Raw genomic sequence first — 24,153 nt, forward strand, 5'->3', positions numbered from 1 at the left:
GCAACCAGCTGTGCTAAAAACCACAAAGTGAGATCTTCTTCTTCTTCTGTCATTTTTAACGGTAGCTTGCATCCAAAGATGCTGCACTACTGCCATCTCCTGGCTTTTACTCTCACTTCACTTCTAAATCCTTAGAGCCTCTCGATGCACAAAGCAGGATTATAAGAGTTTTGTATTTTATAATTAGTCTGTTTCATTATAATTCATTTTAGTTGTTCCCGTTAGTTCACTTTCCAAAGCGAATTTTCTCGTTTCACGTTAGTTTTTGTTTGAAAATGTTTTCATGGTAGCTTTAATTATTCAATGATACAATGCTTTGAAAAACTATTTGCTTCCTTCCTGAGGTTTTTTTTTTTTCAATTTGTTTAAAATTTGTTTGATCATCTGAAACATGTGACTGTGAAAAAAAAATATTGGGTATCATCATAATATCTTTTTGCCAAATGTGAGCTTTTGTATTCTTTTTTGTCATCAATGATTTTTCCCCTTCTAACTCTCCCATTGATGCCATTTTTGTCCATTCTCTTTCTTTTGTTGAATCATGAACTCTGACCTTAACTGAGGCCAGACAAGCCTGCAGTTCTTTAGATGTTGTTCTGGGATCATTCTTGACCTCTAGGATGAGTTGTTGATGCACTCCTGGAGTAATTTTGGTAGGCCGGTCACTCCTCGGAAAGTTCCAAGTTTTGTCAGTTTGTGGCTAATGGCTCTCACTGTGGCTCACTGGAGTCCCAAAGCCTTAAATGTCTCTGTAACCCTTTCCAGACTGATAGATGTCAACTTTTATTCCCTGTAAATCCTGGAGAGGTTTCTGTGAGAAAATTCCAGCAGATTAGGAGTCTGGTACAAACTACCATGGCATGATTAAAGTCACTTAGATCACCTTTCTTCCCTTCTCTAATGCTTAATTTGACTTCAGCAGGTTATGTTGGCCATCTCTACATGCCTAAATTAGTTGCTGCCATGTGATTGACTGACTACACCCAAGGTCCTGCTGTTAAAACCTTTATTTCAGAATTATTTTTTGTTTCTAAGAAGTCATAACATACTTTTTATATACACATGAGACTTTAGGAAGCTATAACTGTAGCAGCCTGTGGGAAAACCGAAGCAGTCTCCTGCTACAGAAATGGTGAAAAAAAAAAAAAAATCCATCTCTCGTGTACTCACAACAAGCTAAAGAAATGTGTATTAATTTTTCATTAAATGTCTGAAAGGTTTTGTACAAATCTGTGAATTTAAATCAGAGTGTCAGTGTTGCATGTTTGAATATTGGCACAGATAACATAACAAGCATCTGGTATTAATTATACTCAGAATTGGAAAATAATTAAATAAAACAGTCAGATACATAAATACAAATGTTTATTTCTGGATATAATTTACACATTTTGCATATGAAAGTATGGCACAACTGACAATGACACATTTCAGTTTTGCCTTTCTTATGTGATCAAATCTCATTTTCGGTGACAAATAATGTGACTCAACTAAAACATCACTCTCAAACTTTCATAAATAAAATGTAACTTCAGTGTTTAATGTAAATATCAGAGGTACAAAATTGATCTGAAAGATTAAATGAATACCTTGATTGTAAACTAAAGTGCAAGCCCCATTTTTTTGCCCTAAATATAATACAGCATCCGAGCGCATCAGTTTTAAACACATTCAGCAACAGTGTGCAACCAAGAAAGAGCTGAGAATTAAGCAACAGCGACAGGTGCTTTTGTTTTTATATCCACAGGTGCTGATAAATAAACAGTATCCACACACAGTCAAAGGACAAGCCAGAGGGGATTCCTACAAATTAAGCTCAACATAGCCAGGCTTTTCTGGCGTTAACTAGCTTAACAAAACCTGAACCTGCAGTATCAGCTTTCTTTGTTAACTTTCTGCTTCAGGCTTTGCGTACACTCACATAAAAAGATGCTTTTGATGTATGATTTCCCTCTAATTCTGCATAGAAATGAGTCTCCGGTGTATCACCAACTTTAGACAAAGACTAAGTGATAGAGATCTAAACAGCAAAATGGAAGACCAAGTGTAATCCTGCAGGAAATCGTTAATCTCCAATTATCACAATCACATTCAGCAGTAAAATAAAGTTTGAGTTAGTATATTTAAATTCCCTTCACTTCAGTCTACCACCGGATCAATGTGAACACGATTTTGTAACATGGTGAATAAAGCCTAAAAATGTAACTGATCGGTTTTCTAACCTGTTATCTAGTAGCTGCAAACCCAGCAGTGTGAAACAGACTAGCAGCAGATTTGGATCAAGCAGCCAACGTGAAATTTCTGCATAGCCGCCTGAATTTCAGCAACAGTGTGAGGCACAGTTAGCACTGCTGTAACCTTACAGCTGGGCTTCGCGTTAGTGAGGTAAGGCTCTGCAGCTTTCATGTGTGAAATGTGTTCCTTTAGCACTTGGAGCATACTGTAAATACGAGCAGAAACTTTGGTTTTACCACAGTAATCTAGTCAGGTCGCATTAAAAGCTCTGACCTCTGATTTCGAGGTCAAGTTCACTGAGATTTGAACTCATCTGACATTTTCAGTAGTAGCAGTAGAAACAGTTTGAAAATCCTAGGTAACATCCTTCTTGAGTTATCGTAGTTATTCTATAATTTACATTCGGTTTAATCTGCCGATAAACTAAAGTGATGGGAAATCATCGGAATTGAACACACCGAGTAGCGTTTGAATGTTTAAAAGCTTCAGACATTAAACAAGTTGTCAAAAACGCTGTTTTATGCGAGTGTGCTCAGAGTCTGAAGCAGAAAGCCTGATTTTCCCACCACACCACTGGGTTTTTAAGTATTATTCAGCCAGGCAACGCCAGGGAAGCCTGGATATGCTGAACCTGCTTCGTAATACGCCCCTCTGGAGTAATAAATATTTATTTGTCAAGGTCTTCGGGACTTTACGAATACTACAAATGATGATAAATCTGAAAATCTGGGTGAAATTCAGGAAATTAGTCAAAGCCTCTCTTCAGACACAAGTGTTATTATTGGGATAACAACAGGCTTCTGCATTTATTTAATCAGAAGCCATTTTGATCATTTTTAGTCTCCAAAATATTCCTCAAAAGTAATCTGAAAGTCCACACACTGATATTTTTAGCTTAAAATATAAAACTGAGTATTATGTTTAGCCCAAAAAAGTCCAAATATGCACAAAAGTTTGTTTTTAAACATTTTCTGCAACCGTCTGTTTTCAGCCGCAGGATAGATAACCCGAATCATCCCCGTTCCTGAGTTATTGCCCTGTTTTAAATCACTTTATTTAATTCATTCTAACTACTGAATGTACTTTTTTTTTTTTAGTAATTATTGGACTTAACTGTACATAATAAAGTTTAGATGATTTAGTGAAACAGAGTTTTGTAATTTTGCAGGCAAACAAGCACAAAGATTTAGGAAGGAAATTAAAGAGTGTTACTTGTCCATCTAGCTAACACCGGATGGTCACTGTGAGCTACATTTCCTCTTGCTGTGGCACCGGTGAGATTACAGCTTAACATTCAGAAGAGCATCAGTAGAACATAACCTAAAGATCCATAAATAGCTAATTTATCTCTAAAGCAAGTATATTCATAAAACCTGTGGCATTGCAGTTCACCTTTGAATATATGATCTGGAAATTTAAGCTATTCATCATAAGAAATAAATATCCCAAAATCACAACCAGCATGAATTAATCATTCAAAAGACTCATTAAATCAATTCAAGTTAAATGCCCAAATCCAAAAGGCATTTAACTCAGCACTGACAAACTGGATGGAAATGTGTAACACACTGGTTGAATGGCACAAATGATCATCACAGAGCATACAATAATAATGATAATAATAATATACAGACTCCCACCTCTTCATCATTTCCCACCCACACTATGAACACAGATGTTTAAAATAAACCTAACATGCACATCTGCTTCTGTCGGAGCCCTCTGAGAGGTCTGGGGTGAAGGGTCCGTTAGCTCGGACAGTCCCGTCGGGGATCCAGGACTTGTCCACACATCGTTCCATCCTCTTCATGATGAGATCCAGCAGGACTTCCACGGCCTGGCTCACGTTATCCCCGTTTGCAGCACTCGTCTCAAAATACGGGATTCTGCACGGAAACATTTTTCAGTTACAAAACAGGGATCAAAGACAGCAGCTATAGTGTAGCTCAAACCTTTGTTGACGTAGGAGTGCAATTAAAAAGTTGTGACTCTGCTCATAAGAAGCAATAATAATAATAATAATAATAATAATAATAATAATAATAATAATAATAATAATAATAATAAAAATCGGTCATTGAAACACTGGTCCAGAGTCATTCATCGAAACGACCTGAACGTCGCCCCGCTCACAGAAGGGCACACCGAAACAATTTTACCCTCCCCACCTGCCCCATTCGCCAGATCCGACTCCACCCCAAAATGAAATTCAAGCTGAAGGATCGCCGTTTTGACGCAGTGAAGGCGTTCAGGACAAGACTTTCATGGAGCTGAAGTTGAGAACATGAGTATTGATTTTGTTAGTTTTTATGTGCAGAGCTGTGGAACTAAGCATGTTGATTAAGTTTGTGAAATGGAGCTAAGTGTTTTCCTGAAACAGCCTGACGCTGTTATTTCTAAACTAATTAGCAGCAAAAAAAGGTCATTTACTGACTTACTGGAGACGTTTTCATCTTTGGATTACCCATCTGCTGCTGTGTACTTATTAAAATACACAGATATAATAATACGACAGTACACGGACTGCTACAGTATTGTTTGATCAGTCGGTTAACTGATATACTTAACCACACTGAGATAAGGGTGTTAGATATTGTTTATATAAATTGAATTGATATACCTTTTATTAGTCCCACAAGGGGAAATTTCATAAGGCTGTCGACCTATTGCACGCAATGGCGGCACCATCTTACCCTCCGACCATACATACATTACACAAAACATCACATGGAGAAGACAGGTCAGAGAGGTATAACAATGGAGAAATGCACCACATGAGGAAAGATGAGGAGAAATAATAACTCCCCCCAGACTGAGCTCCAACAGGGAGATCAGTTAGAGAACAGAAAAAACACCTCTGCACATAGCACATGAAAAAAAACTCTTAATACACCAAAGAAACACATGACAAGCAACAGGGGTGGGTAAAGGGTGCAGCATCGGAAGGGAATAAGCGTCGAAGGCATTTGGAAAGGGAGGGGGGATGAGTGTGTGCATATCAGTGTATATGTATGTGTGCGCGTGTCCAGAGTTCAGCTGAGACAGTGTCCTTCGTCCCTGCTAGGCTAAGTAAACAGAAATGAACAGATAAATATGGCACAGACTATATTAAAAGTAAATAAATTCATTTAAAATAAATACAAAAAAAAAAAGAAAAAAAAAGGGAGAAATGTCTGTGGGACATCTGCAAAGCTGAGGTCGTCCTCGACTGTATAAATGTCATTTTATAGTCCGTTGTTAGGTGGTTGCCAGGTAGACATGATGCCGTTTATAGATATAAATGAGAAGTTATTGCCAAGGCCATTGGCTGATTGTCATACAGTGCTTTTCTACTCTACTTGAGGACTCAAAGCATGTCACATATACATTCAGAGCAGATGGGCAGAGATGCCATATACTTGAATGCATCGTTTATATTTTTAGTAAAGGTGTGTCTGATGGGTCCCAAGCAGGATATTTTACACGTGTGCACAAATATTTGTTTTTCAAGGAGGACTAATTTAGTTCAACATTGTCCTGCATGAACTTTGGCAAACAAAGCGGCCACTGCCTCCTTGGCAAATGTTTGAGGGAGAGGTTCATGTACAGATGGATCACAGGCGGGCAGGCAGACAGACGTACCCGTACTTCTCGGCGAGTTCACGAGCCTGGTTTTCACTGATCATTCTCTGGTCCGACAGGTCACATTTGTTCCCACACAGAACGATGTCCGGATTTTCACAGTATGCATGGATCTGTAACTGACCTGAAACGATCAGAGGTTGTTGTTTTTTTTAAATGCATAAAGTTGTGTTTCCATGGAAATATCTTAAATAGTGGCAAACACATCAAGGTTTCATTCACGTACTAGTTGATACAGCTGGGGTTAGAGTAGGGAAAGAGTAATAAGAGGGAGATTAAAAGTTTAATTACACTTTGGGTCTAAAACCAAACTCCACGAGTCGGACATAATAAGCCTTTGTGCACAGTCAACAAGAAACAGATTATTTCTCTGCTAAGGCAGAGCCGACGTGGATGTTTGTTTGTCTGTCTGTCAGCAAGATTACTGAAAAGCTACAGAGCTGAATTTCATAAAACCTGGTGGAGAGATGAAGGCCAGGCAAGAAATAAAATCTGGATTACTTTCTTTACAAATCAGTAGAAGGGCATCTACAGGTGCCCTTGTAAATATCCAGTGACTGGTGCACTTTTTATTAATTACACCAGCGGTGAACTGATTGTTAATTCTTCCATTTTCATGACTAAAAATGTGCTTTCAGCTCAACACATTAGGACACATACTCATCCAGTGTCTGACGTTGAGGAAACTTTGCTCGTTTGTGAGGTCGAAGAGGAGGAGGAAACCCATCGCATCTCTGAAGAAAGCAGTCGTCAAACTTCGAAACCTGAAATCAGAGGAAGAAAAAACACTTAATGGAGAAAAACAAAAGTTAGAGATCAAGAAGTTAGAACAGAGTTTACCTCTCCTGTCCTGCAGTGTCCCACAGCTGCATGTGGATCTTCTGTCCTTTGCTTGATGTGCCATCTGGACCAGGTGATTTGTACAGCTTAGAAACAGAAAAATATACATATACTTAATTTAACAGATATTAAACTGGGATGTTGAGGATATAGCCACCCCATTAACCATGTAGGAACAAGAGGGGGGAGAGAAAAAGAAACAAAACAAAGACGATGATAGAAAAGGTCTGAAAACCAAGCTAGTTGTCAGCCAGTTTGAGGAGTTTAGAGGTGTTTCTGTTTGCTAATGAATCTTATGATAATCCTGATATTTATGACTGTGCAGGGAGTTTTGTACTATTCAAAAGTAAAGTTTAAATTAAGTTATGAACAGGGGATCCGTGTAAATGTAATTATCAGATACCAAATCAGAGCTGTCAAACTAAAAATGGGAGAGAGGAATGAATCATTGAATCATGCCTATGAGTGTTGACAGAGCGTTTAAATGTTAAATGAGAAAATGTGAGAATAATTAGAGTACTGCCAGTTTGTGCTTTTTATGACTGCATTTTTTTTTTAAACAAAAATTCTGACATTTCCATCATAAATCAGTGCAGTGAAACTAAAGGGAAAATTATGTTAATGACATTTAAAATTTCCTGGAGAAGCAGGAACCATGAACCAGGAGCAGAAGGCTCCTCCTGGGCTAATCACCTATGGCCAACGTTGAGATGATGGATAGTTGACACAATTATTTACAGAGTTTGTCAAAAACTGTAGATTCATCAAACTTTAATAATTAGAAGGTCAGAGACAACTGCCCATAAAACAGCAAATGTGACCTTGATAATGAGTTTATATTGTGTGAGCTCTCATTGTGTGCAAGTTTGATTAAATAATGACCCACACTGTAGGAGGAGTAATGACTCATGTGAGCACAGATGGACGACGGACAGTTCCCCGTGGCAGGAGCTCATCAGTCCTGCAGCCGGATGAGCTGAAATGTGACTTAACGCTTGAAGTGGGAACTCGTCTCTCTCTATGATTCCACTCCTTGTGTCTCCGCACACCAGAGATACAAGCAGAGGAGTAGGCAAGTAGAGACACCGGGAGGAAGAAGTTGAGGCAGCAAACATTTAAGAAAATGTTTTCCTGATTTTTGAGCCTCATTTTGAAGTTGCATGAATAGTTTGTTATAGTCAAATTACAGTACAACTTGATACCAGTGTCAGTTTATTTAATATATATATTTTCAATAAAATCTACATCACTCTCAAGATGTTATTGTTCTTTTAAAATTCTCACAAATGGTGAGGTGCAAAAACTCTGAACACCTTAAACAGCTGAAACAACTTATGAATATAATAAGGACAAGTTGTTCCAAAAGTCCTCCTTCCTCTGTGGTTTCTATATTCCAGCTGTGTCTCACACCTCTGATGTAAACTTTTGCCTGTGTATCCTCCATCACGGCTTCTCCTCCTCCTCCATTCTTAAACACAGTGTACTGAGCAAAACTGCAGCTTGGTGTCTGATGGAGAAGTGCAGTTACCCCATGTATTAATTAAAAAAAAAAAAAACAGCTGGGGAAAAAAGAATTTTTTTCTGTTCATCTCCCCAAAACAAAAAAACAAAATATTCCCCAGCTGTGCACTCATTTATATTTAAAAGTAAAGTTTTTATGTTTAACGAAAAAAAAAGAAAAAAAGAGGTACATTCAAATCCTTCAGACCAAGCATTGAAAAGAAAGATAATGACCGATACATAACAGGAGCAGGTTTTCTTCTCAGAGCTGAAGGTCAGCAGCATTAAAGTAAATATGAGATGTGCTCAGCTGTTTGCCAATGGTATGAAGTGTTTATTCTTAAGGAGGGTGCTGCCTGCTTCTCAGCAGTATTAGTCATTACTTTCTGTTGCAACATTCACCGGTAGGCTTTTGTAACGTGGAGTGAATGATCTGGGAATCTGTTTAAGCTCCTGATCAGGCTTCCTGTACAGCGTGAGAGTGGAGTAATATGTTCATTAAGATTTCAAAAACACTGACAACATTAAAACAGAAAGTCAGAAACAAAAAAGAAAATAAAAAGGAAGCCATTTGTCTTAATGCTGTACATGGTTATCCATATGCAAACAGCTCTTATTTATTTAAAAAAAACAAAACAAAATGCAAACTGAGTCCATTCAAAACATAACAAACCAAACACTTGATGGTTTACATTTACAATTATTCATAATTACTTTCTGTTATATTTAAATCTTTTATGAAGTTAAGAAAGTGTGTTCAAAACGTCAAAATAGTTTTGCTTTGGTTTTCAGTAGATTGCAATTTAAATTTATTTGTTTTATCCAGTGACTAACATCTGGTCTTTCAAGGTTTTTGGTGTTTTAAACATTGTTTGTCGATTTGTAATCAAGTGGAAACAGCTTTGGGTCTGCTGGACTTTCTTTAAGGTCACTTCCCTCACACCTGATGTCCTCCTAAACTGCTTTGATGCCAAAGAAGAAGAGCTGAATGAAAGAGCACCGACTCACCACTCGTTTTTCTCTGAAGTCTATTCCGACTGTAGTGATGAACTTGGAGTTAAACTTGCTATCTGTGTACTGGTACAGGAAGCTTGTTTTCCCCACGCCAGAGTCACCAAGGGCTAAAAATTTGATGAGGTAATCATATTCCCCATCAGACATAGTGAGGCCTTAATTTCTGAAACACATGAACAAAACAACTCAGTCAGCCAACAATCTTATAAATAAATATAAATGGAAAAGTGAAGCCATAGTCATATCTCTATTCTTCAGAAATTAAGCAGAGAGTGGAGTGAAAAAGTACAAAACTAGAACTAAACATAACTCTTGTAAAGTTTTAGTACATGTCTTATCCAAAAACCTCAAACACAGAAACTCTACAATATATGACACGTTTAATATTCAAAAGGTACACTCATCATGAAAAGAGCAAAAGTACCAATGAACTACTGTGTCTGTGTAAAGGTTATTATTATTATTCAGTACATGCTGTAGGTTAAACGCAAACATGCACACACCAGGAAAACAAGATGTGTTTATGTACTATAGAAAACAGTTCACTGCTAAAGTATTAATTAGTCCTGTGGTTGTTCATATTTGCTAAAACTATAGTTGCCACATAGACATTTATGTCTTCATCAGTAAGAACCAGAAGTCTAGAAGTGGAGTGCCAAAGACAGGCGCTCTGTTACGCAAATCCAGTGGTTGCTAAATGTTGTGCCGTATGGCAGGGCCTAGTGTGCAGTGGATTTTTTTTTTTTTTTGGGGGGGGGGGGGACCGACCATATTATCAATGAAATGCACAACTGTAAAAAAATAAAATAATTTTTTTTTTTTTTTAATGAATTAAAAAAAAAAAGTTGCATATATACCATCTGTATGAATTACTTGGTGCTGGTTAAAGCAGACGTCTGTCAGATGTTACTGAATGATGGGAATTACAAGAGCAGGATTTAGCAGTGTGCTGACAGACAATCCCAGAGACAGCTCGTTTGGACCAGTATTTGACCAACTCTCTGTGTACAGCCTTTCAAGTTTCTAAAGATGTAAAGATCTGCATATGTTAGATCAGGGGTGGGGAACTCCAGTGGGTCTACACACCTGAATCAAATGATTAGTTCATTACCAGGCCTCTGGAGAACTACAAGAGATGTTGAGGCAGTAATTTAGCCATTTGAATCAGCTGTGTTGAATCAAGGACACATCTAAAACCTGCAGGATCACCAGCCATTAAGGTCTGGAGTTCCCCAACCCTGTCTTAGATAAATATTAGAGCTCTGGCTCCACTACAGTGTGAAGATAATGTAAGTTACCGTTCTCCAGTCCAAGCAGCAGATTTTAAAGTATTTAATTACAATTGCATTTAGGGCTGGGCCATATTATACCGTTCACGGTAATACCGGTATAATGTTAGGCAACGATAGGAAAATGAAATATCGCGATAGAATGGGAGTAAAACGCGCATGCGCAGTGCCTTTGTTTTCATACGCACATGGCCGATTGTTGAGTGAAACAGATGAACCAGAATTGGTTTGTAAAAATGGTGCAACTTCCGTGATGTGGAACTGGTTTGGTGTTTGTCCGTCAGATACACAACAAAGCACATTTTTTTGCAGAACATGCAAGCGGCCGTTGTTATTGTCATATTTGTCGGACTAAGATGCTCTTAAATCTGGGAGTAATCTGGGTCCTAAACTCCGTATGCTTCAGGTCAAACAACACTGCAGCATCACTTAAGAGTTAAAAACTGTCTAAATTCTTTCATCTTTAATAAAACGATCAGCATTGCTGCTTTACCAGGTGTAACTATAAAGTTTAACTTCCAGGCATCCATGAAAACAAAAGTTATTACATTTAACGGAGTTAGAAGTTAGCAGGAAGCTAGCGGAAGTTAGCTCGCTAGTTTCGCTAGTTACCTAAGCATGATATAGCATGTTCTGACTGAGAGATTTCTGAAAAAAATCAAACGTACAGCTCTGCTATCACTTCCAACATAAATGAAGACAGGAAACTAAACAGCAGTGACGTTTGTAGGGTTACTGAAGTTGGGCTAGCTGGTATATAATGATGTGCTACGTGATCGCTAGCGACACAGCTATGTTAGCATAACATAAACAGTGAAGCTGGAGGACGAACACTAACACTTTTCCACTTATAAAAGTTAACGTGAAGGTTCTTCATGGTTAGAGACAAATGCAATCGCATGGCAGGATGCTGTAAACGGACCAAACTTCAGTCAGGAGAACAACTGAGATAATCCATCCACAATACGAGGTTAGTCATTAATATACTGCAACAACATGGGAATAGAGCAGCTGCAGAGAATTCAACATTAATGAATCAATGGTACAGAAGTGGAGGAAGCAAGAAGAATGAGTTTAATAAAGTTTGATTTATCTGACTGCTTTGTTTCGCTTAATGTGCCTTATAATCCCGTGCACCTTATGGTCCAAAAAATGCGTACTGCACACTGCAGTTTAATGTTGCAAAGCACCTCTTTTTAACCATATAACCATATTATACGTGGTTATGCTCAGGATATGTCAGCCCATTTCTACTGGAAATGCCTTTTGGTTAAACTTTCAGCAAGGAATTTGCATTTGCACTGTTACATTTTTATAAAGCTTTAATGTACATAAAAACCAGCTTCTTGTTTAAGTGAAAATAAATGGAAGGTTGTCTTTTTGCGCTAGTAATGTTGTGGAGTTGTATTTTGTCTCGCATCAATTATATCGTCGGTTATATCGTTATCGCAAATTTTCAAATATATATCGTGATAAATATTTTTGGCCATATCGCCCTGCTCTAATTGCATTTATTTTCTGATGCTTTCACATGAACCCCGTCTTCCCTCAAATAACAACACTGACAAGTCCTCTTCACACATGAAGAGGACTTATCTGCGGTCTAACACTTTTCAGATCCGGGACAGTGCTCAGACATTAGCTAGTCTTCAACCTGCCAGCTCCAGATCATCTGAAGTAAAAAACAGAAAAATATAAAAAACTTTTTTTTTTTAAAGCAATTGGTAAAACTCGTGATTTTAAAAAAATCTTGTGTGGAACTGTTTACTAGGCCAACACATGCGAAACCAAACATCTTGGAAAGCATGACAACTCCAAACAGAAGGGTTCAGACTTTCTGCTAGACTTCAAACCCGGGACCCTCTTGCTGTAAAATAAGATGCTAACCACGGATCTACTGCGCTAAACATGACCGTGTAACCACAGACACCAACCGCAGCATTCAACCTCACCACAACATTACACTCAGAGCACTGTAAAAGGCACATTAAACCTTTAACCACGTCACAAAAGATCAGTCTTAGAGCTATTTTTCTCTGCAGTGTAATTGTTTGTTAGTCTGTAAAAGGGCAAAATGCAACCAGTCTTCAAAATTTTGTTTTATGTAGGAACATCTTTTTGAACTCCAAAAAGGACCAATGAAATTTCTTTTACTGTTAAGTACCCCTTTAGATACTAGAGCAGGGGTGGGGAACTCCAGGCCTCAAGGGTCGGTGTCCTGCAGGTTTTAGATATCACCCTGGGTCAGCACACCTGAATCAAATGATTAGTTCATTACCAGGCCTCTGGGAAAACATCAACACATGTTGAGAAGGTAATTTAACTATTTAGATCAGCTGTGTTGAATCAAGGACACATTTAAAACCTGCAGGACATATTCAGACTTTATCATATAGTCTGACTAAATAGACTCATGTTCTATTAAACTACAGTGAAAATTGGCAAGATACATGCATTCCTTCTTTTAGAGTTTTAAGTGCCTTCCAGGCTTAGATTTGTACAGTGAATGGCAATGTGGGGCTAATCTGTGTGTGACGGAAGAGTGGTTTCATCTTGCTGACACGGTGACAGGAAGCATTTTAAATTCCTCTCCGACTAAAGACACGCACTCTGACACAGACAATGCTTTATGTTCCTACAGCTTTAACGTAGTTACAAATTCTCTGAGCAAATTATATTATTTTCTACATACTTGAATTTGTTTTTACCTTAGCATAAGGACACTAGACTCCTAACTCAATAAGACACGGACTGTGTTGTAGCTGCTGGATGTAACATTTTCATTTGTAATGGTCGAATAGGTCCAATCAAAACAGTTAAAAGATGGCGGAGATGTATCATATGACCACTGCATAGAAAAGCATTCAGACAAGTCTTACATTCTTTCACTCTATCGCTCATTGAACTCTCCATCTGGGACTATAATAAGCAGCTTAAGACTAAGTGCAAAATCAGGATCCACGATAAACACCCTGAGATGGAAATGCCTGCTTTAAGCACGGATGTGGCCATAAACAGTGAGCAAAGAGCACCAAGTCAGACGACAGTGACGTCTACATTCCTTCTCGTGTGTCCGTTTTCACTCAGGCGGGTTAAAACTTCTAAACAAGGTTTTAATAATAACTTTAAAAGCCTTGGTGTTTCCATTAGGTCTCCTGGAAGAAACTCAGGTTGGCTCAACTGCAATCAGCATTACATAAATCCTGAAAGAAGCTACTTTCATTCTACATTTCAAATAAAGGGGATATATCAGTATTATTATCTTTTATCAATACAAATGTAAACTTAATGACACATATTTAATATTTAACCTTGTTTGCATGTTTACACACACACACACACACACACACACACACAAAATCAATCTCATAAACATGCAATAACCTAGAAGTCTGAAATTAAAATAACTGACATGTAAAGTTATAGTCTGTTAGATTAGCCCTATTATACCCATTTCCATCTGCATATTTTTGGGAATAGTGTTGCAAAGTTCAAAATAAGCTCATCTTATACTGGGCCTTGGAGCAGCCCCTCACTTGCACCTCTCATTTTAAAACCACCCTCTCTTTAAGCCATACTTTATTCGGATTGGGTGCTCCTCCTAAAGCAATGATTAGAAAAGTAGGTAAAAGGGGCTTCTGTGAGATTGAGGGGCTATGTCTAATATGGCAAAGAAATCATGCAGATCAGAGCACAGTGCTCAGCACTGGGCCATCAGTATATTTTTACTGGTCCACAAAAAAAAAAAAAAAAAAAAAAAGCACAAAAGGTCAGGGTATGCATATTTAATATAGGAATCCACCATATAAAGATCAGCGTAACGGCCATCTTGAAACTCCTGCTCTTAAAGCAGCGTGTTCATGTTTGTGTTTTACAGATTTAGATTCTTCACCACAGAGATCAACAAGATCTATCAGACAAGTTCATACTGAGAACCATGTATTAGCTCAAACAATATGACCAGTGTTGGGACTAACGCGTTATTAAGTAACGCGTTACAGTAACTACGTTATTATTAAGCGCTATATAAATACAGGCCATTTACCATTTACCATTGTGGTAACGAGCACGGTAACTAGTTATTATGCCAAAATCAGGAACGCGTTAATCGTTACTGGGATTTAGATAGGCTCGTTATTCGTTACTTCGTGTGGTGGCTATCGCGGAGCTTCCACAGATTCAGTAACATTAGCAAGTGGTGGAGGCCAGCAGGTGGTTGAGGGAAAGGGGAGGCAAGAGGAGAGACCCGAGGTGGCCGCCGGTCCGAGTGTCAGGTGAACTGAACTTCAGGTAAGAAGTTATGACCTGCAGTCTATCTGGGTCAGATATAAACCAAGTTTAGGTGGAGTTTATTTTTGTTGTGCTGACTTTTTCATACTGCGTACTAGCTATCATGACGGAGTTTCTATACAGCTGGGCGAGTGCTATGTTACTGATGTTGAACTTTAATAATTAACCTTATGAACAAAATAGAGTTGCCAACCGTCCCCTAAAAAACAGAATTGTCTCGTATTCAGAAAAAATATCACGCGTTTTGTATTGAGGTGAAAAGGAACACCGTTTGTCCCGGACTTCAGCTACAATGAAAAAGACACAAAGCTGGAGTTATTCTGTGTCTTTGCTGCACAGCTGCCTCTTCTTCTCTCATTCTCTCCCCCTCCCTCTCCTGTTTCTACTTCAATCATGAAACTGATCAATGATCAGCTGATCGGCTTTTCTCTCTTGTTTTTTTATCGCCGACTTCGCGCCACAAAGAAGAAACCAGCAGATGTCGTGTTAAACAACAGCAGCACGTTTAAGCTTGATCAGCTGTTGTTAGAATTTATTTAATATTACTTTCTAGTATCAGCTGATGTTTGCTGGAGCCACAGCTGTAAAAGCTGCTGGTCATGATATCCGTTTGGATATGTGGTGAGAGGGAAACATGAAGATGAAACCAGGAGATGTCCTTACTGAATCATCAGAGCTGAACAGGTGATGGAGAAACAGGTTTAACTTTTAGTTAACATGAATGAGTTGAAGGGAAGTTATGAACTGTTTCTGAGACACAAATAACACCAGGATCCTTTTCTAAGTAGCTGACAGCTGGTAACTGTGCAGGGGCGGGTCTAGCAAAGTGTTGCCAGGGGCCAGGTAGAGCATTAACAGGGAGAGGGGGGCACAAAGAAATACTTTTCTTTCTTATTCTCATTTACAATGTCTAGCTTTTAAAAAAAATAATTATCTGAGTCTTACAACAAACGATTGATAGATTGATGCATATATACCATCAAGACAGTGTACATCACTGTCACAACAGTGTTTGTTTTCAATCAAAGGCTTTATGATTTTTCCTATAATGGTGGGCCAGTCTCTAGTCAAAATGCCCAGGACGATTTTTTTGTCCCAGTCCAGCCCTGTATGCAGCTTATCTGCAGTCTGGTTTTACCTACATATTCCTATTCAGAGGGCAGAATTTCTGAGTTCTGAGTACAATCAAAAGCACCACGACTGCAGTTTTTGTGTTGGATGTAAAAAGCGCACATGACGCTGTGATGTAGGCTAGAATCATGGCGGCGGTCAACGACGGTCCAGGCGTGGGATTTCTCTCGTGGAAATATGCACATTATCTTTTCCTTTCTATTGGTAGGTGGCACAGTGCACTTGTGGCAAGTAAGCAAGCTAGAAGACTGGCACTCTTGCTGGGTATCCAGTTACAGAAGCAACACATTAACAAGAGAATTCTGAGTAAAACCAAAGTTACTTTCCCTAGTAACTAGTTACTTTGAAAGTAACGAGTAACTTGAAGTAACTTAGTTATATTACTAGTTACTTCTATCAAAAGTAACTAAGTTACTAATTTAAAGTAACTTACCCAACACTAAATATGACAGCTTAGATTAATTTCAAATAAAACATAAGAAAACAGACATAACCTTTTGTAGTCTAAATTCGACCTACATGGATGTGATGGTTGAAAATTTGTCTGGAGAAATCCAGGGAAAGAACTCCAACAAGATTATAGGACTACACTAAGCCTACAGAGAAACATGGAGGAGGGGCTGTTTTTGCCCTTTAGAAAACTTTCAGGCCAGAGCCCTAAACCCTGTAGTTGGCCTATGAGATGCCAAGAAAAAAAAAGAAGTTAATGACTGGTGTGAAGGTACCAAAAGTTTAGCACGTTGAAACATGCAGAAAAGTCTCTGCGTGAGTCCAAGCACAGGCAGTTCTGTAAGAAACAGGAGGGCAAACTGCACACTTTAAATGCTACTGTGAGGTTTCATGAATTCCTTGTTGGGGGTTAACTGCCACTCCATTTCCACATAAACATTTAAACCATATAACCGATTAAAACACCACAACATCACATCAAAGCAAAAACTAGTGTAATCCTTTAACTTTTTTCAGGTCAGAAACAGGTTTGTAAAAAAAAAAAAAAAAAAAAAAAGTCCAGATAGGGCCCACAAAAAAAAAAAAAAAAAAAAAAAAAAAAAAAAAAACACGAGAAGAAATAGAGCATCTTGTACAGGATGGATGGAGTTCACTCTGTGAAAAACTGTAAGAAGTAGTTTAGAAATGTTATAGCGTAATACTGGAAAAAAAATTGTGGTATTTCCACACCTTGTTTAAAATACTGAGAAATCTCCTCAGAAGCGCTTCTGAAAGCTACCATCAGCGAGCATGGCTCCTCGCTGTAGCCACCGATGCAAAGACAAAACAAATGCAAACAACACACCAACTTCTCTGGGCTCAGGCTAATTTAAAATGGACTGAATGGAAAACTGTCCCGTAGCCTGACCAATTAAATCCTTTTCCAGGATCTGTGATGTTATGGAAGGCATTAGAGCACACACATTGGGCAACTCGCCCACCTGTGAAGGCACCATTAATGCCAAACAATATACTTACAGTGACTTTGGAACAGTATGTGTACAGATGCAATCTTTTCCAGCAAAAGGCAGCAGGCCACATATTTCAACAGCACCATTCTGTGGTAAGAGTTCAGGTACTAAACTGCCCTGCCAGCAGTCCATACTGGCCACCCAATAGTGCATTACATAACAATAAACAAATGACAAAGAGGGCTACAAACTGTTAAGCAACTGCTGAATTAAGCAACAATGTAAAACTGTTTCACTCAGCTTCCATATACTTCGTGTTGTTAAAGAGGTGATGCAACACAGTGGGAAAAGTGTTGTTTCTGAAACGTGTTAGCACGCAACTGAAATTCTGCATAATTTTTCTTCTTTGTAGTATTTTTACTTGGGTATAAAGTGTAAATATGAATTATTGCACACTGCTTGTTATTTATCTTTTAATCAGTGTCCCAAATATTTGGAAATGATGTAAATTTTGAAGTGTGGCTGAACTGCTCACATGCATGTAGATCAACAACTAAAGTGACTACAAAACCATCTAAATAGTTTAATCAAGAAGTAAACACTAGAGCCTTTACCCCAAAAGCTGATTCTGGTTATCTGGGCGAGAAACGTTTTGTCACTCATCCAAGTGACCCCTTCAGTCTCAGCTGACTGCAGGTTTCTCCAATCTTACAAACAGTACATTTGCACAATGACTGAAACTAGCACCACTGACAAACATGGGCTGTGAGGTCAGTTTCTTGATCATTAATATGCAAATTGTCATGAACATTGATCAACAACTACTGATCAAAGACCATTGATCAGTAACCATGTGTACTATTCACAGAGTTGAGGAATGGCTGCAATCACAGCATTGGTGATGCAGATGATGAAAGATATACCCTTAGGCCCCTTCCTTGATTCAGAGATTATCTTTCTCTTTTCACGTAAATGGCCTTCTTGACATCCCCCTCAAACCTGTGTTCATTCCTGTCCAGGATGTTTACATCCTCATCATTGAAAGAGTGTCCACTGATCTGTCGGTGTAAATAGCCCATGGGGTCCTGGCCTGACAAGTTAGCTTTTCTGTGTTGTGCCATCCGCTTAGCCAGAGGTTGTTTGGTTTCCCGGATGTATAAATCAGAGGAATCCTCCAGGCACTTAACAGCGTACACTACATTACTCTGTTTGTGCCAGGGGACCGGATCCTTGGGGTGGAGCAATTTTTGGTGCCGCTTATTTCTGGGTTCGAAAGCCACAGAGATGTGGTGTTTAGAGAAAAATGTGTCTTAGCTGTTCCGATACTTCTGACACATGAGGGATCACTAAGGGTTTTCGCTTAGACAGTAGTTGTCCTTCTTCTCTCCAAGAGAGCCTTTACAGCCTTTAAAGTAGAATTTATTACAGCATTTCTTTTTTGTTTCATCCTCAGCAAAATGTTGGAAAAGTCATTATATAAGTTAACCTAATTACTACATTTGTTAAGATGTTCACTAATAAAAATCATGTTTATCTAAAGGAGTTTAAAGTCCTTGTATTGTGTCTCACTGGAAAAGAAACTGAAAAATGTGCTTCTTCATTTATGACAAGTCAAAAAGTACTCTGTAATAGAGAAAAAAAAAACTTTCAGTTTTAAATCAATGGTTTTAATAAAAGCACTGGATTAACCTTCTAGGACTTGCAGCCAGTTTTACAAATAGACCAGTTACTGTTTTTAGTGCTCAGAAAATGGGCCAATATACTTCATCTACGAAGATACACTAAAGAATTTATTCATTATTAGCATTAGTATTCTTTTTTAATGAAGGTTTTTCCTGCTACCATATAGCAAACTGGCAACTATGTACCTAAAGATAACAGGACCACATGTTACTAAAGAGAAAAAGAAAAGAAAAAACCTACCCTGTTTATGTTGTTTGTTTTTTTCTTTTTAAATTGACGGAAAAGCTTGAGCCAATATACGAAATGTGCTTCGGCTAAAACAGGTCACAGTGACACAGTTGAGCAAAACCACAGTGAAGATTGTGTCAGCACATTTCTGCAGATTATTATCAGCTAATCAGAGACGTTCTTATTGCGTTTCATTTAAGTACAAAAAAATGGCACATCATCATACATCAAGAAAATGCATTACATGATATGCGTGGCACTGTTCTAAAATGTAAAGTTTGAGGTAAATTGCACAGTCATACAGCACTTCACAAACCTAGTATAGCTGTGAAAAGGATGCTCTGATAGCACAGTATGATCTCTTGTGTTAGGCAAGAAAACATTAGCTGTGAGCATCAAAAAGAAGAAGCAGCAGCAGTCATGTCCTTGTTACTGCCTTACAAAATGCAAATCTTTCATAATCAATAACACCAAGGGTCCTCCTCGTTCACTGGATGTACACCGCTCTAAAATAAACGTATTACATGCTGGCTTCATGTAGGAGATCTGAACTCTTTACTTGCAGTGTAAGAATCCAAGTGCTGACGAGACTCAGAGGTCCACCAATAACCATTTTAATAACTTGTGTGTCTTTGGACTGTGGGAGGAAGCCATACTGTCTGGGGAAAACCAACACAGGTACGGGGTAAACGTGTAACCTCCCCACAGAAAGGCCTCAGACAGCCAGTAGAACCACTACCCTTCTTGCTGTGAGGTGACAGTACTAACCACTGCACAACCTAAAATAAGAGTAAAGACACATAGTGCAGACACGACATACAAGTTGTAATTCATGTTATACTTGTCTAATGGCTCCACCCTCAAACCCTCCCATTTAATCCCCGAGACTGGGATTGGCACTACAAGCTTGTGACTCCTGAGGCTGGAATTGTGCCTCAAACCAGGGAACTTGTAACTGTACTTGTCACATGTAACACAAGTGTGTTAACCACTACACTATGGAGCCGGTATGAAATGCCTCCATAGATGCGAACTAAGCCTGTTGCTGCATTTAAGTACATTTATCTCATTATTAGGGCAAAAGGTGACATGCAGGTTAGGATAATGGGTGGTGCTTAAATTGCCCCTTTATGTAGCAGTCTGGCGACCCATCCAGGGTTGGCTGGACGGGCCGATAGATGGATGGTGTCATTACTAACAACTTCATTTTATAAATGAAGGAGGATTACTATGACATTTGTTTTGTTGATGGTGTGCTTAATATTCAAAATTTGGAAGCTTAGAAAGGAGATTTAGAAAAAAAAAAGCATATTTAATTATCTGAATAGTTTTTAAATAATTTTTGGTTGTCTAATTGTTACAGTTCTAGGAAACTTTAAATTGCACAGCAAACCAATGTTGAGATCCCATTCTATAACCTAAATTAAGTGTTAGGCTATATTTATTTTTGTATATTTTATGGTGCAGTGAACTAAAAAAAAAAAAAAAAAAGGATATTTAACCAATTTACCCCAATGGAAGCTAAAAAAAACAAAAACAAAACATCACGCTTTTGCTTTAAAACAACTGCATCTGAACATCTTTATCTGTGGTACACCTGCATTCCTAATCTAACCTGATATTCCACCTTTCTATCAGCTAGGATGATCTGTCACCAGCTTCAAAATTACTCTCGTTTGTACATGTATTATATTGTCTGCATCGACAACACAGTCTAATAGAAAAATGTGAAACAGTCCCAAAGAAGTAGTTTGTTTGTCCTCATGAAGGTGAGATGTCACTTTTTCATCAGTCAGCTGGACTTTGAAACTAACATGTACGCATGAACTGAGAGATTTTTGAAACTAATTAAAACGTACAGCTCTTCTATCACTTCCAACATAAATGAAGACAGAAAACTAAACAGCAGTGGCGTTTGCAGGGTTACTGAAGTTGGACTACCTGGTATATAATGTTGTGCTATGTGATTGCTAGCGACACAGCTAACTTTTTTTCCACTCGATAAAAGTTAACGTGAGGGATTCTGGTGGTTAGGGACAAATGCAATCGCATAGCAGGATGCTATACACGGGGCAAACTTCAGTCAGGAGAACAACTGCGATTATTCATCCACAATACAAGGTTAGTTATTAATATACTGCAACAACATGGGAATAGGGCAGCTGCGAGAAAATTCAACAGTAATGAATCAATGTTACAGAAGTGGAGGAAGTGCAGTTTCTGGCTTTCCCCATATTTCAAAAGTGCTTCATCTCTTTGCTATGACTGTCGCCCGGCATAATTTGCAGATGATAATGGTTTTAGCCGCTGTGATGCTTTCGACCAAAACAGGAGCAGCTTGATGACATCATCAACATGCGCTATCACAGTAGAGCGGAATAGTCAAAATCTCTATCGTTGGCCAAATTTATATCGTTTCTATCGTATATCGTTTATGTTGCCCACCCCATGCCCAACTCAAAAGATTGACTGATAGATGACAAAAAAATTATGCCACTGAAAAAAAAAATAAAAAAAAAAATCAATAAACAGGCTTCCATATAGTCAACATAAAAAAAAGCTATGCAGAGGTTGTTGTTATTACAGCATTACATGCAAGACTGGACAGAGGAAAAATCGTATTTGGGGACATGTTAAGAAGTGTGGGAAAAGTGTTACCAGGAAGACAAAAACAGATTAGAGGTTAAGACCATTTCACAAACTGCGATGAGACTTAGCACTGATGGTGGAAAGCTTTTTTATAGGTTTTTAAAATTGTTAAGCGGCAGCTTTAACTAATCTATGTTGTTTCTTTAAAAAAGGTCCTTAAATGACAACATTGAAAACTTTTCTGATAGCTTTCTTATCACATTTGTTATCACACATGTCATACCTCTGCCATGTTGTTTGACCTTAATTTAGTCTTGTTTTTTCCACATCTTGTCCAGAGCTGTCTAGAAAGAAATCTTTAAAAAAAAGCTGTATAATATACCCTAAAAGATCTCAGGGCTGTACCTTGATATGCATGGGAATGGATTTAGAGGCCATTTCTGTCAGGCTGCCATCCATGCAAACAAAAAGCAGCTTTAATCATTTGTCAAAGCTAAAGTGGAAGACCCACCCTGGGCAGCTGTCCAAAACAGAAGGAGGTAGCTCCTTGGGAAAATCCGGATGTGCCAGTACCATAAACCTCAAGCATAATAGGCAAGAAAAAATAAAAAAAAAACAAAGAAAAGAAAAAGAGTGCTACACAAGTGATGTATTTGACTGGATATGGAGGTCCTGCATCAACGATCTAGTCATTAAAATACCTTGTGAGGACTTATCAGCAGCAGGCAGTCAGAGGCGCACAAAACCCATTGCCACGCTCCAATCGATTAACCGAAAACAGGCCGATAGAATCTAATAATCATCAGCTGGTCCTCGTGTGTGTCACTTCTGATCACGTGACTTGTTAGGCAAGAAATAATCACTTATTTAAATTTTTTTTTTTAAAACAACAAAAAAAAAAAAAAAACCTTAACATAGATCCTGTGAAGAAGGCAGAACTGCATGGCAGCTTCCTCTATCAAACAAACTGCTGCCACCAGTTTGGTCTAAGCATGGCAGAGAAGTGTGATAAGAGCTGGAGACAGCCAGAGTTTCACACGTTTCAACAGTCTGCTCAATTATCGAGCAAGTGTAGAGAAAGCTACGAGCTCTATCTGGCTATTTGAGGAGAGGATAAAGCAGGTGCTAAAACGTTTCCCCACGCCAGCGCTCCTTTACTTTAACCACACACAAACACAAGCAGTCCCAAAGCAACATATTCGAGCGAGGTAAAAGTTTTCTTGCTAACTGCTGACAGATGCTACAGGCTGGTTTCTTCGATTTATATTTCCTGGAGTATACTCACCCGCCGCGGGGCGTTGCTGCTGGGCGCTTTGTCGCGTCTTTAAAAATGTGGCTAAAAAAGTGGCCCCTGAAGACTTTAGGGAAAGTTAGGAAATGAAAGTTTTACTTTGTCCGTCGCCGCTGGCCTTTTAGTCGACATGAGAGCAGCCTCATCAGCAGTGAGCAGCCGTGGTAACTCGGTCGGTGTGGTCGTGCTGAGAAACAGCTCCTCCTCACGGCTAACGTCAGCTGAAGGAAACGGCAGTTACAACACACAGCCGGACCAGACCGCACTGCTTCAACTGACACACGATACCTCCTCAGGAAACGTCACATTTTCTAATAACTACATACGGCGGAGTGATAACCGCGCCAATGCAAACTGTAACTACGCCATGTGCTCGTTTTGAGGCACTTTTTAATTACGCGATATTCAGCGCAGGGGCGTTTCCAGGATTTTTTAAAGTAGCGGGCACAAAGGGGTCCCACGAACAACAGGCAGGGGGGCATGGTACATAAGTATATGTAATGCAGGATATTAAAAAACCAACAGAAAGTCAGACTTTTTACATGAGAATCCTGATCTTTTAAAATAATTTTTCTGACATTAATTACGAATTCTGACTTTTCTTTATTATAATTCTGACAATAATCTCAGGATTCTGAGATCTAAATTTTTAGTCAGAATTCTGGGATTAATGTCAGGATTCTGCCTTTTTTTAAAATTAAAATTCTGACATTCTGTAAAACAAAAGTAAGAATTCTGTGATTACTGTTAGATATAGATAGATAAATACCTAGCTCAACTACACATTTAAGTCATGGTTCTATCTTATGACTCAAAGTATACAGAAGAGAGCATGATGAGGACCCTACCCAGTCTTTGGATTGGAACAGTGTAGTGCTGTCAGTGACACTCTTGAGTTCAATCCCTGAAAGATGCAATTCTTAGGGGTGAATAGTTTTTATTTCTGTAAATGGTGAAAACATTGTAACCACTTCTATGTTGGCAATATGTATTCATAATGTAGCTGGTCCCCTGAAAATGATTGCTGAATGAGTAATTCTAT

The 24,153-nt window shown here is 38.6% G+C and overlaps 1 protein-coding gene across 1 annotated transcript; it reads right to left on the bottom strand.

Annotated features, from left to right (window-relative positions):
* Positions 1-3,875: 3,875 nt before the first annotated feature.
* On the bottom strand, positions 3,876-23,359 carry rab27a (RAB27A, member RAS oncogene family). Its single transcript, XM_085354650.1, has 6 exons — positions 23,106-23,359; positions 9,205-9,373; positions 6,697-6,782; positions 6,517-6,620; positions 5,857-5,980; positions 3,876-4,121 (listed from the first exon to the last, which is right to left on the bottom strand). The coding sequence occupies exons 2-6, from the start codon at positions 9,355-9,357 to the stop codon at positions 3,926-3,928; spliced, it is 663 nt and encodes a 220-aa protein (XP_085210776.1). The 5' UTR covers positions 9,358-9,373; positions 23,106-23,359; the 3' UTR covers positions 3,876-3,925.
* Positions 23,360-24,153: the final 794 nt, after the last annotated feature.

Source organism: Diplotaxodon limnothrissa, linkage group LG1 (assembly GCF_057381915.1).
Source record: "Diplotaxodon limnothrissa isolate DT_005_m linkage group LG1, D_limnothrissa_male_GT1.1, whole genome shotgun sequence".
NCBI classification, from domain to species: domain Eukaryota; kingdom Metazoa; phylum Chordata; class Actinopteri; order Cichliformes; family Cichlidae; genus Diplotaxodon; species Diplotaxodon limnothrissa.

What these genes read in the sequence shown, in the direction of transcription:
- rab27a (XM_085354650.1), bottom strand. Translation starts at nt 9,357, where the DNA reads ATGTCTGATGGGGAATATGATTACCTCATCAAATTTTTAGCCCTTGGT. An exon ending in ACTTCAGAGAAAAACGAGTG is followed by an intron (nt 6,783 to 9,204) that starts GTGAGTCGGTGC and finishes TCTGTTTCTAAG; the next exon opens with CTGTACAAATCACCTGGTCC. An exon ending in CAACGTCAGACACTGGATGA is followed by an intron (nt 5,981 to 6,516) that starts GTATGTGTCCTA and finishes TGATCGTTTCAG; the next exon opens with GTCAGTTACAGATCCATGCA.